The sequence below is a fragment of the Carlito syrichta genome, unplaced genomic scaffold (genome assembly GCF_000164805.1).
Source record: "Carlito syrichta isolate Samal-C Ts95f unplaced genomic scaffold, Tarsius_syrichta-2.0.1 Scaffold305253, whole genome shotgun sequence".
Taxonomy (NCBI): Eukaryota; Metazoa; Chordata; class Mammalia; order Primates; family Tarsiidae; genus Carlito; species Carlito syrichta.
In genome coordinates, this window is record NW_007249349.1 from 559210 (window position 1) to 575157 (window position 15948).

General features: G+C 44.9%; 1 protein-coding gene across 1 annotated transcript in view; it reads left to right on the forward strand.

The window, feature by feature from the left end:
* Window positions 1–15948, forward strand: part of THSD4 (thrombospondin type 1 domain containing 4) — a 215628-nt gene that overhangs the window by 188504 nt on the left and 11176 nt on the right. The window contains exons 6-8 of the mRNA XM_008061449.1: window positions 6045–6174; window positions 7447–7651; window positions 8488–8661. Of these exons, the coding sequence (XP_008059640.1) occupies window positions 6045–6174; window positions 7447–7651; window positions 8488–8661 (509 nt within the window). The remainder of the gene's footprint in view (window positions 1–6044; window positions 6175–7446; window positions 7652–8487; window positions 8662–15948) is intronic.

The window sequence follows — 15948 nt, forward strand, 5'->3', positions numbered from 1 at the left end:
CTTTTCTTTTCTTCAAGAGAGTTGTATCTAAGAGTACAAAGTGTGGAACCTCTGACATAATTGGCACACTGAGAAATCTTTTTCAGAAGAGCATTGGCTTAGTGGCTTCCAAGAACAGAATATAGGTCTTTGGTTCTTCTCAGGGGTTGGAACTCTTCCTGCATGGAGCCTCTGCAGATTCCAGAATGACTTGGTAACTGGAGTGTTGATTTATAGAGGTTTTATTGTGCAAATTTTATTGAGCTTATACTTAATACATGTGCAAAGAATGTGAACTGGAGATCCATTGAACCAACTTCTTTTATAAGCTTTGTGGGGAAAAATTAAATGCCTGTAAAATGTGTCTTGACATAGGCAGAAAGCTAGAAATAATTCTGCATTAAGACCAACATCATTTTAGTGAGAATCTGTTCATAACATTATAGAGGTAAGGCATGTGTAATGTAATTGATATAGGAACTCAAGATCAAAATGTATTATTACCAAAATAGTCTGCCATTAGGTAGTGGTGTGGTGCCCATTAAGGGAACCAGATACACACAGAACTAGGTGAAAATAGGGAAAGTCATAAAAAGGATGAAAATTGTCATCATGTGGTTTTCTTTTTCTTTGTTACTTTTCTTTTTTTTTTTTAATACAGGATCTCACTTTTTCACCCAGGCCAGAGTGCAGTGGTGCAACCATAGCTCACTGTGGCCTCCTGCAACCCTCCCACCTCAGCTTTCTGAGTAGCTGGGACTGTAGGCATGCACCACCACACTAGCTGATTTTTTTTAAAAAAATAAGCCAGGCTCGGTGGCTCAGCCTGTAATCGCAGCATTTGGGAGGCCAAGACAAGTGGATTGCCTGAGCCTGAGGGTTCGAGACCAACCAGGGCAACTTGGCTAGACCTTGTCTCTACAATAAATTTAAAAAAAAATTAGCCAAGTGTAGTGGCACTTGCCAATAGTTCCGGTTACTTGGAAGGCGGAGACGGTAGGATTGCCGGAGCACAGCAAGTCAACACTGGGGTGGCTGTGAGTATGCCACTGCACTCCAGCCTGGGCGACGAAGTGAGACTTCAACTCAAATATATATATATATATATATATTATAGAGGTGGGGTCTCACTATGCCGCCCAGTTTGATTAGTCTCAAACTCCTGGTCTCAAGCTCCTCCCTCCTCAACCTCCTAAAGAGCTGGGATTACAGGCATGAGCCACTGTGCCCAGGTTGGTTTTCTGTCAAAAGACCTTGCATCATGGGCATAACGTGGTAAAGACAGTGGCACATGCCATTTGCCAGCATGTTCTTCCTCCTGCCCACACAGGCCTGTGTCCACTTGCAACCACCATGGACTTATCCAGGTGATCTCTCTCCGTCCTGTGTCAGGCATGCTGGAGACCCCACATCCAGAGGTTCTGGTTATTTTGCAACCCCAACCCACTCCAGTCTGTGTGATCCACACTGAGGTCAAAAATCACCTTTCCTTACCATGCTTGCATATCTGGGCAGCAAATTCCTGCTCACACACTATGCTCTGAGACCACCTCCTCTGGGAAACCTTCCTGATTCTAACACAAACAGGTAGACACTTCTTCCTTGGGACCTCCCAGTGATTCGGGACTCATTTCTGTCCCAGCCCTGCCGGGTTCAGCTGTCTCCACGAGTATGCACTTTGCAGCTTCTGCACCTGGCGTCATACCAGCCACATGGTAGGCATGAGGGTCATTTTTACATCCATGTCATATCCTAGATATATGTCCCTGATCACCTCCACCTTGTTCCACCAACTTAGCATACAGAATGTGGATTTTGTATTCAACACTGAAAAGTCTTCCTCCCTAGATCTCCGTGTGATTTCATTTAATCATTAAGACAGCATTTCTCCTTTGCATTGTACACACACACACACACACACACACACACACACACACACACACAGACTCTCCTAGGAGAGTGTAGGTGTGGGTTTTAGTGTGCAGATATGTTAGATATGTAACCTGTATATATCTGAGTGTGTGTGGGGAGGGGGGTGTACAGTCACACATGGGTCCACAAAGACACACAGAGAGACTCTCTTAGAAGAATGTGAATTATGGGACTTAGCGTGCACTGTATCATTTTAGATATTTATCCTGTATATACCCAAGATACGGTATACGACACAGTGCACGCTAAGTCTCATACTGCACACTTTTCTAAGAGAGTCTCTGTGTGTGTCTTGGTGGACCCATGTGTGCCTATACACACCTACACGTGCGCACACACACACACACACACACACACACACACACACTCGGGTACATACAGGCTACATATCTAAAGTGATACAGTGCATACTAAGTTCCATATCTCACATTCTTCTAAGAGAGTCTGTGTGTGTGTCTTTGTGGGCCCATGTGTGACTGTACACACACACACACACACACACACACACACACACACACACCTGGCATCTGCCACTCAGAATGTCTGAGATGCCCCCCACCCTGGGAATCCTGGCTACCTTTTCTCTTCCATGTGATACCAGACGTGCAGGGTGGGGGCGGGGGCATGTAGATGCACAAAACATGGAGCTCAAGTCATGGTCCTCAGTGGCGGTGACAGGTGTGCCACCACTGCCGTGACAAGAAATCCAAGCCTGCTGGCACTGTCCAGCTCACGCACGTCCAGCCAAGTCCATTCCCCTTGTGATCTCATGTGTGTCCCCACCTCAACCCTCCCTCAAGTTGCTGCCCAGTCCTTCCTTGGAGCTAACCGCACCACGCGGTTCCATGCCACTCCTGTCCACATCCCCCTTTTTAAAAATGCTTTCGGCAACGCCATACCACCATCTCAGGAAAGGTGTCTCAGGCTCCCTGTCACCAGCATCTGAGAGTGGTCTGTTTCATGCGGTCATTGACCAGGCCTCTGTGAAACTCTTAGTTTTGCTGACTCCCAGAGTTCCAAGTCTGGAGCTCAATGTTTTCTTGCTCTCTATTTTGTCTCTCTCCCCATATTGTCCCTCTGACCTCTATACCAGCCTTGAATACACTGACATCTCGCCTGCTGTCCGTGAATTACCTGTGAACCAGTTCCCTCCTCCAGCATCACATACTTCTGTTTTGATCAACACACCCACATAAGCCAACCAAATTTATCCCAGGTTTTTCCTGCCACCTGACACTCAGGCAGCACCTGGCCTCACCCCCCACCCCAGCTCCTGCCTGTTAGCTGCTGGAGGAATGATGGAATTACAATCTTGCAGAATGGGAGGTGGCTGGGGGTCATTGTGAGTGAGTCTCCCTTTCTGCAGTTACTAAAACTGACCCAAAGAAAGGACTGTTGCAGTCATCAGTCAGGAACAGTGTATCTGATGTTTTCTCACCATCAGAGAGACAGAGAGCCTCTGAGTTCATTTCCTCAGTTCACCTTCATGAACAACATACACAAAGGCAGTGAAATGTCGAGGAAAGGTAAGCAGTGGCCATGCCAGACAGCACCAGGCAGGACCCATCTTCCCAAGGCAATAGCATCCCTATGGTAGCTAAAAATATGCACTCTCACCCCTGTTTGAGTGCCCAGTGGTTGAGGTCGTTTTTTTTTCCCTCCCAATCCACAAACGTATAGGTGGAAAATTTAAACCCACAGGGTCTTGAGGGAAAGGAGTAAGCTAAATAAAATCTTTACTTAATCCCTTAATAGCTCAGTCCCAGTTGGGTACACTGCAAGCTGTGGACTGTGTCTTATTCATGTTTGTAACTCAGCACAATGTGTTTAATGTTCATTGAATTTAATTAAAAATCCCTTCTACTTAATAGAAGGAGATCTGTAGCTGAGCAGACTTTAATTCCACAAAAGTTTTTGCTTCCCATTAATTTTACAGCCAGTGCTGCCTTTTGCTCAGCCAGTAATTATGCTTAATTGAAACATTATTTTAAATAATGGTCTCAAGTTATAGCTACACTGTAAATGTTTACTGCCAGAGTAATTTACACAAACGATCATTTCAGATTCAAAATTGTCTTATAAACTATCAGATTGCTTGGTGCCCTCGGCTCAGTGTGTCACACAAGATCAGTTTGAAGAACCACTGAAACACTTCTGTGGCTGATGAAATATTGAGACGTTTAGGTTAAAGTTATCCCTCTCATTAAATTACAATTGTAACAAGTTGGAGGTTCAGAAAATATTAGTGCCTGACCAATTAGCAACAGAGATAAGACAAAGTTATAAAATAAATTACACCGTTCTTTCCAGCAAGAATTGTGCATTAGCCTAGACTGTGGGGAAGACAGTTATTTCTGAAGAAGCATCTTCAGATGTTTGATCCAGACAGCACAGTGGGTACACGTCTTGACATAAACCTCCATTAGCAATACCTAGGGGTTGCCACCAGGTGGCAGCAGAGAGACGAAAGCAAAATTGAATTGGCTCCCCTCCTCCTCAATTTGAGAGCTAGAAATTCCACTTAACACATTCTGGTTTTTTATCAAAAATAGATGTATGGTGGCTGGGCTCGGCAACTCAGTCTGTAATCCCAGTACTTTGGGAGGCTGAGGCAAGTGGATTGCCTGAGCCCGCAAGTTCAAGACCAGTCCTGAAAACATGGCGAGACCTTGTCTCTATAAAATCAAAAATGAGCTGGGTATGGTACTGCGCTCCTGTAGTTCTGGCTACTTGGAAGGCTGAGGTGGAATTATCGCCAGAGTCCAGCGGCTCGATGCTGGGGTGGCTGTAAGCAGGCCACTGCAGTCCAACCTGGGCAGCAGAGTGAGACTCCGACTCAAAAAAAATGAAATAAGAAAATAGATGTATTGCTATTAAACCAATGAAACTAAGAAGTGTATTTTAAACATAAACCCCGAGGCAATGAGGGAGTTTTTTTAAGCAAAATAATACAAACAAGGATTAGACCTCTGATAATTATTCTTTCAACAAACTTTTACCGGGCATCTGCTACACTGCTAGGTACTGGTCTAACAGAGATGAACAAGAACTACCCTGTCCCTGAGAAAGAAGCTCCTGTCTCATGGGAAGCAGTAATACTCAAACACAGAAACACCATTAGATCGGTACTTTATTAGAACAACGTGCGAAATGCTTTCCCCAGGAAGAAAGCAGCTGCTCTTCTGCCTTTTTTTTTTTTTTTTTTTTTTTTTTTTGAGCTAGGGTCTCACACTGTCACCCAGGCTAGAATGCACTGTCACGATCACAGCTCACAGCAGCCTTGACCTCCTGGGCTCAGTGATCCTTCCACTTCAGCCTCCCAAGTAGCTGGGACTAAGGGTGTGTACCACCATGCCTGGCTAAATTTTTTTTTCTTTTTGTAGATACAGGGTCTCTTTTTGTAGATACAGGGTCTCACTATGTTGCCCAGGCTGGTCTCAAACTCCTGAGCTCAAGCAATCTTTCCACCTCAGCCTCCCAACAGTGCTGGGACTACAAGTGTGAGCCACCCCTCCAGGCCACTTTCTGCCCTTTTTGAATCTCTTACTTCTCTGCTTCAACCTGTCTCTTAAATGTACCTAGTATAGCAGGTCAGTTTATCAGGTAGTTACTTTTATTCCAGCTTAGCGACCTAGGCAGCCCCCTCCCTCCAAAACCTCTGTGCACACATATATGCAAAACCAACCCTTCTCTATGATGAAGCTTGACCCCTCCAGGATACTTTCTCTTGGATGCCTCCAGAGAAGCTTAGAAAAATCACTGCTTTTCATTTTATCATCCCTTCTCTGCCTAGCAATGCCCTTTTGTAAACCTTGAACTATTGTGAAGATAGTTTGTGTCTCCCTTGGAACACATTCAAACGTGTCCACAAATAGATGATTGGTTCCTCTGAGGGCTGGAAATGTGTCTGAGTCTTCTTTGCTCCCCATCGTTCCTTGCAGAGCCTGTAGAAGGTGGGTGTATTTAACCCCCAAATGAAGGAGTGAAAGTGTGTGTGGGGGGGGGGTATGTGAATGTCGTCCTCACCCTTCTGTGCCTTCTCTTCATCAGCACCCTAATCTCCGGGCATCCCCACCCTAGCCCAGCTTTCCAGGATGTGGGACTGTCCTTCAGAAGCTCTCCTGTCATTGCAGGGTCCCAGTACCCCATCTTCCGCTGTGTGCACAGAAACACTCATGAAGAGGCCCCTGAGAGCTACTGTGACTCCAGCATGAAGCCAACTCCTGAAGAGGAGCCCTGCAACCTCTTCCCCTGCCCAGCCTTGTAAGATGGCCTCTCTGCTCAGGTTACCTGTGCCCAGGTCACTTCCAAGTGCCTGTGTATAGGACCTTACTAGAAGATACGACCTAGTTTTTAAGTCGATCTGAATGTGATTTAGAAACACGAGACCTAAATCACATTCAGAAAATGCAGCCTGTTTAGCGAGCATACCTGTCTTTTGGACTGAACTCTGGAGCTGTTAGCCTTTAGCAAGTTGGCACACCCCCAGGAAGCCCACCCTTTGAAAAATTAAAGCAACTGGGTTTTAGCCTGGCCAGGAAAATAAGGGGGAAAGCAAAGAATGAGAATCCAGTATAGTTGGTATCATTGGTGAGCTGTGCACAGAGAAGATGGGTCTTAGAAGCCACAAAACCATCGGCCCCCAGAGGTCAGGAGTGGTGTCCAGGAGAGGTCTTGAACTGGTTATTCAGTGATAAATAGGACATTAGAAGAACAAAGGGATATGGGCCCTAAAAGGGTCAAAACCTAATTCTCAGAGTAATAAAAATACAATTCTCATCCAAATCATCATGAGCATAAGCTGACATCTTACATTTAACAGAGCAGCAGTGCAGAGGAAGGTGCATGAAACTCATGTGGAAATCGTCCACATAAAACAAAGACTTCTGGGATAAAATTTCTAAGTTAGTTCCAGAGCGGGTTCATGTTCTGCAGGGCAATAAAACTAACCTTTGGAGGTTTGGTTTTGTTTTGTTTTTTGTAGATTAAAATCATTTGTCCCTTCTCAGTTTTCTCTAACTTTTTATAGGATCTGGGTCCTGGTCACTGGTAAACAGCACATCATACAGACTTGCCTTCCTTTAAGGCAGTAGTCCCCGAACTTTTTGGCATCAGGGACTGGTTTTTTCACGGACAGGGTGGGGGGAAATCATCAGGCATTAGACTCTCATAAGGAGCATGCGACCTAGATCCCTCGCATGCACAGTTCACAATAGAGTTCGTGTTTCCATGGGAATCCATTGCCGCCGCTGATCTGACAGGAGCGGAGCTCAGTCAGTAATGCGAGCGATGGGGAGCTGCCTGCCACTCACCTCTTGTTGTGCAGCCCAGTTTCTAAAAGGTGACGGACCGGTACCACTCCATGGTCCAGGGGTTGGGAACTCCTGCTTTAAAGAGTCTGATGGCACTTCGGCAGTCTTTTAAGTAGTGCTGCAGTCAAAGGCCACCCATCATGACTGTGCACACTGGCTGGGCCCACTCTCCTTTCCTGTTAACTGACGGTGTCTCTCACTCTCATTCTTGCTCCTGAACTAGCTGGGACATCGGGGAGTGGTCTGAGTGCAGCAAGACCTGCGGCCTGGGCATGCAGCACCGCCAGGTCCTGTGCCGCCAAGTGTATGCCAACCGCAGCCTGACAGTGCAGCCCTACCGCTGCCAGCACCTGGAAAAGCCTGAGACCACCAGCACCTGCCAGCTGAAGATCTGCAGCGAGTGGCAGATCCGGACAGACTGGACCTCGGTATGCAGGCAGGCGGCCCACTCTGAGTTCCCTCTCCAAGATCCACCTCCCCTTTACCTTCCCCAAAGACCTGAGATGGGTGGCCCTGAGTTTCCTGGGAGGGAACCCATGCCTTAGGGTTCTGGATAGCCATTTTTGCAAGCTACAGGATATGCCAGTTGTTCAACAGAGTTCAGGCTTGTGTGCGTCACCCACGGCCAACTTGATGGGGGAGCCCAAAGGACCCTGGGCACATGGGCCTCATCTATTTCACATGTTGTGGTGGAGTGAAGGTTGACAACTGCTAGAAGAGTCAACTCCTTCCAATCTCACCCTCCCATTTTACAGAGGAAAAAAATGAGCTGGGTGTGGTGGTTCATGCCCAACACTTTGGGAGACTGAGGCAGGAGGACCTCTTGAACCCAGGAGTCTAAGACCAGCCTAGGCAACATAGTGAGACCTCATCTCTACAAAAATCAAAAATCAGCCAGGTGTGGTGGTATACACCTGTAGTTCTAGCTGCTTGGGAGGCTGAGGCAGAAGGCTTGCCTGAGCCCAGGAAGTCGAGAGGCTTTGGTGAGCCATTATCATGTTACTGCACTCCATCCTGGGTAACAGTAAGTCCTCAACTTTAAAAAAAGAAAGAAATGGCAGCCCAGAAAAAGAGAGTGGGCAAGGCGTATAAGGTCTTAGAGAAAAGGGCTGTGACTTTTCTGGGGCTCGGATGGGGACCCGGCAACACAGGGGCCTCATCACGGTCATCTGCTCAGGCAGCACGGGATGAGGGTGCCATCCTGGCAGATGTCCCTCGGAGCAAAAGCTGTCCATTCCCCTGATGTGGGCTTGCTGTATTTCAGTGCTCGGTGCCCTGTGGCGTGGGACAGAGGACTCGCGACGTGAAGTGCGTGAGCAACCTGGGGGACATGGTGGATGATGACGAATGCAACATGAAGCTCCGGCCAAACGACATTGAGAACTGCGACATGGGGCCCTGTGCCAAGGGCTGGTTCCTCACTGAGTGGAGTGAAAGGGTGAGCATGACGCCAGGGAAGAGCCGGGCCCGGGCCTGCCAGGGCACCCCCAAACCACACAGCGACGGATCACTGGCTTAGAACTCAAGGCTGATTTCTGACTTGGGGAAAAGGCCCAGAGATGAACCTCCATGGGCTTTCTAGTCTTAAAGGGGGTGGGGGCTCCAAGACTGAGAAAGGGGTGAGAAAAAAACTGGTGTCATTCTCCTTCCCACTCCACGTGATCGTGACTTCATGAAACACTAAATGAAGTGAATAATTACATGGCGTCTTTCATACATTTTGTGAGATCCTGGCATTTAATAGACACTCAGCAAAGGCAGACCTCTTCCCTGCTTCCTAATAACTCAAAACACTTCTTACCCTATTCCCCTCCCCAGTAACCTGACCTCTCTTGGGGGCTCAGAGGTCAGCTGTCCAGGAATATCCCAAAGGCATATGTAGTGAGCTATTAGCCCATCACTTACCACTTGCAAGAGAAATAGGCTGCTTCCATCTCTCAAAGGCAAAACTAGGATGTTTCTGAGAAAGAGATTCTGGAGATGGATGGTGGTGATGGTTGCCCAACAGTGTGAATGTGCTTAATGTCACTAAGGTGGATGCTTGAAAGTGGTTGAAATGCTAAATTTTATGCAATATATATTTTGCCACAATAAAAATAAAAGAAAGATTGAGGCCAGGCACAGTGGCTCATTCCTGTAATCTCAGCACTTTGGGAGGCTGAGGCAGGAGGATCACTTGAGGCCAAGAGTTCGAGACCATCCTGGACATAACAAGACTTCATCTCTAGAACTAAAAAATTTTAAAAAGAAGTTTTAGGGAAAAAAGCACTAAGCAAAATTAAAGAACATACCTTGGGACAGGGGAGAGGAAGGGACAAAGGAGCCTATGAATTTGCTACCCTTTCTTGTGGAAGCTGTGGATGACAGGCAGGGGGAGAGGCTAGCAGAGTGTTCTGCTTGGGGCAACCACACCGGTCATTGCACGAGCTACGTCTAAGTCCAGGGTCTTCCAGGAGAGCTTGGGTATCTCCCTGGGATGAGGACATGAGTGGCCATCTCTGACCTGGGTCAGCAGCTGCCTTCTCAACTAGGCCAATTTTTAAAATCAGAATCCCGTGTCTACATAGTACCTGGGAACCTTTGTTCAAGTGCAAGTTCAGAGTCAGCAGGTGCAGGATGGGGCCAGGGATAATGGGCTCCCAAGGGGCTCTGAGTTCACTGGTTCAAGCACCACACACTCAGTAATGAGGCCATAAAGAAGACAGAGGAGCCCAACCAAGTTGCCACATCTTAGGAGACATGATATAACCTGCCCCCAGCCCCAGTCGCAGCATCATGGAAACAGCAGAGCCATATCGCAGACTCAACGAAGGACACTTTCACATGGTCTGGGGATATTAGTCAGTAATATACCCCATACCACCATGTTGGTTGGCTCCAATTGGTCTACATCCTTCTGACTGGCCAGAGCCCACCATGCTCTGGTTGTTGAGTATTTCAAGTGCTCACAAAGGTCTTCTCTCCCTCCAGATTGTAAGACGCCCCTTAATTTTTTCCCTGTCATCACCATAATAATCCACATCCAGAAAGAAAGGAGGGACAGACCAGCAAACGCAGCCTTCACTCCAGTTCCTGCGATCGCCCTGGAGACTCTCATCTAGTGATTTGTCTTCCTGTGGCTTCCCCTGCCTCATGGCATACAGCCCTTGCTCTTTGGCCTGGAGAATCCCATGTAGAGAGTCCTTGGTGCAAACACTGAACTCCTAGGGTGAGCAGCTGACTGAGCCCCAGTCCCTGGGGTAGACTGTAATGGGCACCAAGCTGGCTATCTGGGAGGCTCTAACACAAGGGAAGCATGGAAAGCGATGCTGACCTCAAGGCGGCCATTGACTTAGACTTTCCAAGCCTTCCAACCCCAACATCAGCTGGTAGCCTTGTGGAAACAGAGGGAGGAGGTGTTTGTGAAGTCATTGGTCAGCCTCCCTGCCAGCATGAGGCATCCTCTGCAGGGTCGCTGACACAGGTCACCTGGTCATCCGGCTCTTGTCCCAACCCTTCATCAGATGTTCACGGCATGTCCAGAAAATCACATCTATTTCTTGTACTGCTCAAAGTGTCAGGAGGTTTCCTTTGGCATTGAACCACAGTGCTTTTTCTTGCTTACTCCCACTATCCCATAGAAAGTCTGAGCATCCGTTCCTTACGTGGCAACCCTGCAGCCATTAGGGGACCCCTCCCACCTCTCCAGGCTAAAACCCCTGGTTCTTTTCACGGATGCTTATCTCATGCTTTAGTTTCTAAATGACATATTTGTGCGCATGGTAAACTTGGTGAATTTAGTGTATAAGGAAATGGGTAAAATGAATGATGCCAGGCTTTCATTTTTATATTGGAAAGATGATTTTTGAATAATTTTTTTCGGACTATAAAGTAACATGCTATTATTTTTTAAAATATGAAAAAAATCAGACAAGTATGCCCCAAATCGCTTCAGTAAAATATGAACAAATCAGACAAGTATGCCCCAAATCTCTTCAGTAAAAGGTAATAATTTGAGATTTTTTAAAGCTATACAACCAAACTTTTTTGTACTCCTGCATAGTGGATATTCCTAACTTTTCTTCATATAATATGTATATATAAAATTATACATATTTTTATATATATATATAATTTTTTTTTTAGTCAGGATTTCCCTCAGTCATTTAGACTGGAGGGCAGTGGCACAATGACACCTCATTGCTGCCTTGACCTTCCGAGCTCAGGTGATCCTTTCATCACAGCCTTCCTAGTAGCTGGGAATCAGATGCATGCCCACGCCTGCTAAATTTCTTTTTTTTTTTTTTTTTGGTAGAGACTAGGTCTCACTATGTTGCCTAAGCTGACCTCAAACCCCTGGGCTCAAGCAAATCTCTCAACTCAGCTTCCCGAAGTGCTAGGATTACAGACGTGAACTGCCATGCCTGACCTTCCTCTTACACATTTGGAGGATGTAAATCATAATGTGTGTGTAACTTGGTCACTTTCTCTTTTCACTTACATATTATAAACATTTTCATGGTATTAAAACCTTTACAACATTTAAAAAATAATAACAACAAGCTATTATAAGACTATTATAATTAAACCAATCCCCTCTTTTAAAATATTTGGGGTTTTTCCTGATTTCTTTTACTATTTTAAATAGGATATTTAAAAGAATATTCAGTAAATGCCCCTGTATATAAATCTTTATGTGCACCTTTTTTTATGTCTCTAAAATAATGTTTAGGAAGTAGGATTGTGTGAAATTATGAAAAAATGTTGTGAATGCTTTTAGAACTCTTAACACATTTTAGTTAATTTCTCCCCAGGAAGATTATTTCCATTTAGAGTCTCCCAACCAACAACTGAGAGCGCTTTTATAATCATCTTATTGCAGTGATTCTTCAGAGTTTAAAAATTCCATCTCTCTACATCTGCCACTCTCTGAAAAAGACACGGCTCAGAACACAACACTCACAGAAAAAAAAACAACCGTATGGGGGAAAATAATTGCAGTGGTTCATCCCTCTGTTGCCTCCCATATTTATTTAGAACAGTGAACATCTCATGTAAATTTCCCAAATATTTCCACATTAGCTATTTCTCCTCTAATCGTGACTTATCAATTTTCCCTTCGTGTACATTTGCTTTGTATTTTAACACAGGTTATTGCCAGATCTAACTTAGCTTAAAACTATAGAGTGAAGAATGAGCCTTTTATTCTACTGTTCAGAGAACTTGTTTGTTCTTTTTAGAAAACGTGTTTTAAATCATGGGAGATTGGTGTTGTGATGTAAGCAAACAATTTTTGCCTTATCCATCCTCAGAACAGATCATTATTCCTAAATGTTCATGCTTACCTTAGAATAGATGAATGGGAAGGGAGTCCTGTTGAGTTTAAGAAAAGCTCGTTGGCATTGGTATCATGTCCATGGCCAACATTTATTTCTCATTTGACCTTGAACAAGATGCTGACCCTCTGAGCCTGAGTCTCCTCGATGTAACATTGCTGAGTGAGCATTCAGGGATAACGCACTTGCAACTATGACTGGGGTGAGGCTGGCACAGAGGGAAGAGTTTCCTGTGGACTACTTCATTCTTAAGTTCCATGCCTCCAGGGGCCTTTAGTCCACCAGTTGGTCTTACAAAAGTTTCAGGCCTTGGAATGACCAGCTGATGGCAACTTTCCACATTTCAGTAGTTGCTTTGTATAAAAATCAGCCCTGTTAAGCTTTCATCTGAACCACGCAACTTTTTGTCACTGGGAATAAACACATATGGAGCAACTGCTACATGCCAGGAGTGAATGAGTTGCAGCTTCTGATTCAATGAGCTCAAGAGAGAGAGACAGAGACACCAAAGACAATTAAAGTTTGCAAACGCTTGAGAATACAGAGTGTATCCTATTGCCCACTTTAAAATTAATTAATCTCTACCTAAATGAATTGAAGTTGTAACCCCAATCTGAATATTTTCTTAAACTTGTAGGACTATAAAATTTTTCTGGCTTAATGACTCACCTTAGAAACATCTTTCCAGCTACTTTTAATTGAGGGTGGCCTTTATCAGAGGTAAGCATCATTTGCTTTTTAGTTTTACATATCAATGATGGGAAAAAATATGTATAATTTTTCAACACAAAAGTAAAAAAAAAAAATTTTTATAAAGTCCACCAGTCACAGTTTCGTAACACCTAATTTCTAAGGAAGTTTTCCAAGAAAAAAAAAATCTTGGATTATTTAAATTACAGAAAATAATGCATAAAACTGAAGTTCAAGAATAGTCATGAGAGCCTTATAGTCCCTCGGGGACCAATTGAGCCAAGTTCAGCGTTTAACTGTTGCTGGAGTGAGAAGGCGGCCCTCGCCAGAGGGTTGCTTAGGAATCCCACGTGTTTCTGTGCTTTGGCCAGCCCGAAGTTCAATGAGGAGTCAGGGCCGTTTCTGACTACCGAAGCAGATCTGATCCTTCTTTTAGGAACATTCTTTAGGGACAATGAGTGGGTGTGTTTGGGGACCTCCCTTTGAAGGTTATTCCCTGCCACCTGGTAGGGTCTCCTCCTTCCCCTGTGTCTGCTACCAGGCTTCCTGGACCCATCCTGTGTGGGTAGCTCCTTTCAAGTTTACACATGTTGTGCTTTTTCTGCTGTTGGTGTAATAAAGGGAAACTCTTCTATGAGCCTCATCCATGTACGTTCTTCATTGGACACTGGCATGGTCCTTAACATTCTTCTTTTATATTAAGCACATGGGACTAGGGAGAGACTTTCCCAGATGCGTGTGCATTGCTTGTTTTGGAAAGCAGAAAATTAAGTTAGTGTATCATATGGAAATTACCTGGAAAGAAATATGCTTAGGGTTTGAAACACAAAGGTGACTGGGATTAGATTTACCTTGTGTTCTTTACAAGACAATCTAAGTATCTTGAGTTTTAAAGTCAGAAAGACCAGATCATACTTGGCTGAAACAAAGAAACAAAAACCTTTTAGCCTAGAATATTCCAATTATTGTAACAAAGGATTTTTAAACTAAGGGACTGGTTTCTAATAACAATGAAAATAGAGCAAAAGTCATGAAAAGTATGTGTAAATCTGGTGGGGAGGAAATATTTGTCCTCTACAGATTTTCCTGGCTGCAGCCTGTGAGCTAAACTGATAAAAGAGTAACAGGAGAAAAGCATGCAAGTTTTATCTGATGTTAATATTTTTAACACAGCAAGCTTCTTTAGGAAAGAAGTAAAAACCCCAAAGAAGCAGTTATATTAGAGAGCTTCTATACCACTTTAACAAAGGGCAATATTTTGTGAAGAAGTGACTAGCCAAAGGAAAGGGGCTGGGCTTCTAGGGTCAGTAAATTGTGAGAAGGTGACTAGGAAATATGTGGGGGAAACTAAAAGAGCATAAGGGTTATTTCATTAAGGTTTATTTGAGCAGATTCATCTCAGAGTCTGCTCCTCATCTCTGGTGATAAGAGTGTTATGTTCTTCCTGGTACTGAGAGGGCACCTTTCTCTTGGAAAATGTATGCCCTGCTTAAAAGCAGAAAGGGAGTAGACAGAGAGCCCTTCCTCATCTCAGTCACCATCAGCTCAAAATAATCAGTAGATCAAAGCAGCATATTTTGAGGCAGTATATGTTAGGTCGGTGATGTGGGTAAAGCAAAGATTTGCACAGAAAGAAGGTCAGAAAATAAGTTGATTCATTTCCCCAAAGAATGGAGAAGGAGCCAGACACCAAAAGTAGTGCAGCCCCTATGAGACTGGGGGTTTACAAACATTCTTGGGTGGGATAGCACAGGCAAACATTCTTGGGTGGGATAGCACAGGGGCTGGTGCCATAATGATGGTCTGTTTCTTTGTATCTCTGATAGCAGAAGGATGGGTGGTCCCTCAAGGGTGCTCAGCCACATGATCAAAGGGCTGGGTCTGTTGCTGGAAGGCAAATTCTTGGAACAAAGATGTGTGTCTTAAAGTCTTGAGATCAAGCAGAATGAGACTCCCCGGGGTTCTGGGAAACTGGTTGTTCTTCTAGTGAAGGATGATTGCCGTGTATGCACTCAGCTAAGCCTACTCAAGAGGAACAGAGAAACTCCATTTTAGCTTTGCCCTTTCAGCGTGTTCTAGGTCCCCTCAAGCCCTTTGCTCTGGGAGTCAGACCCAGCTCATAAGTGGTATTGCAGATGTTTCACTACTCATACTGGGCTTTGATCTTACAAGACTGGACAGCAGCATCCAAAAACAAAAATGGAAATTTTGATAAGGAAACAGGGTTGTAAGGGGTTTTTTTTCTTTTCTCAAATTTTATTTAAAACTCTATTGATAGCCGGGCTCGGTGGCTCAGCCTGTAGTCTTGCGCATTGGGAGGCTGAGGTGAGTGGATTCTGAGCCCATGGGTTTGAGACCCGCCTGGGCAACTTGGCAAGACCTCATCTCTACAATAAATCAAAAATTAACCGGGCATGGTAGCGCACGCCTGTAGTTCCAGCTACTTGGAAGGCTGAGGCAGAAGGATTGCCAGAGCCCCAGCAGTTCGAGACTGCGGTGGCCAGGAACGGCCACTGCACTCCAGTCTGGGTGATGGAGTGAGACTCCAACTCAAAAAAAAAAATCTATTGATTTTATTTATTTTCTAAAATGATAATATTGGTAGAATTCAAACATTCACTCTGTTTTTAAGAGAAGACCCAGAAGCCCTTGGAATGGACTTTGGTCATGTGCTAAAGGGCCACTTCTAGGATTGTAAGATACAGATAGGAGAAATGAAC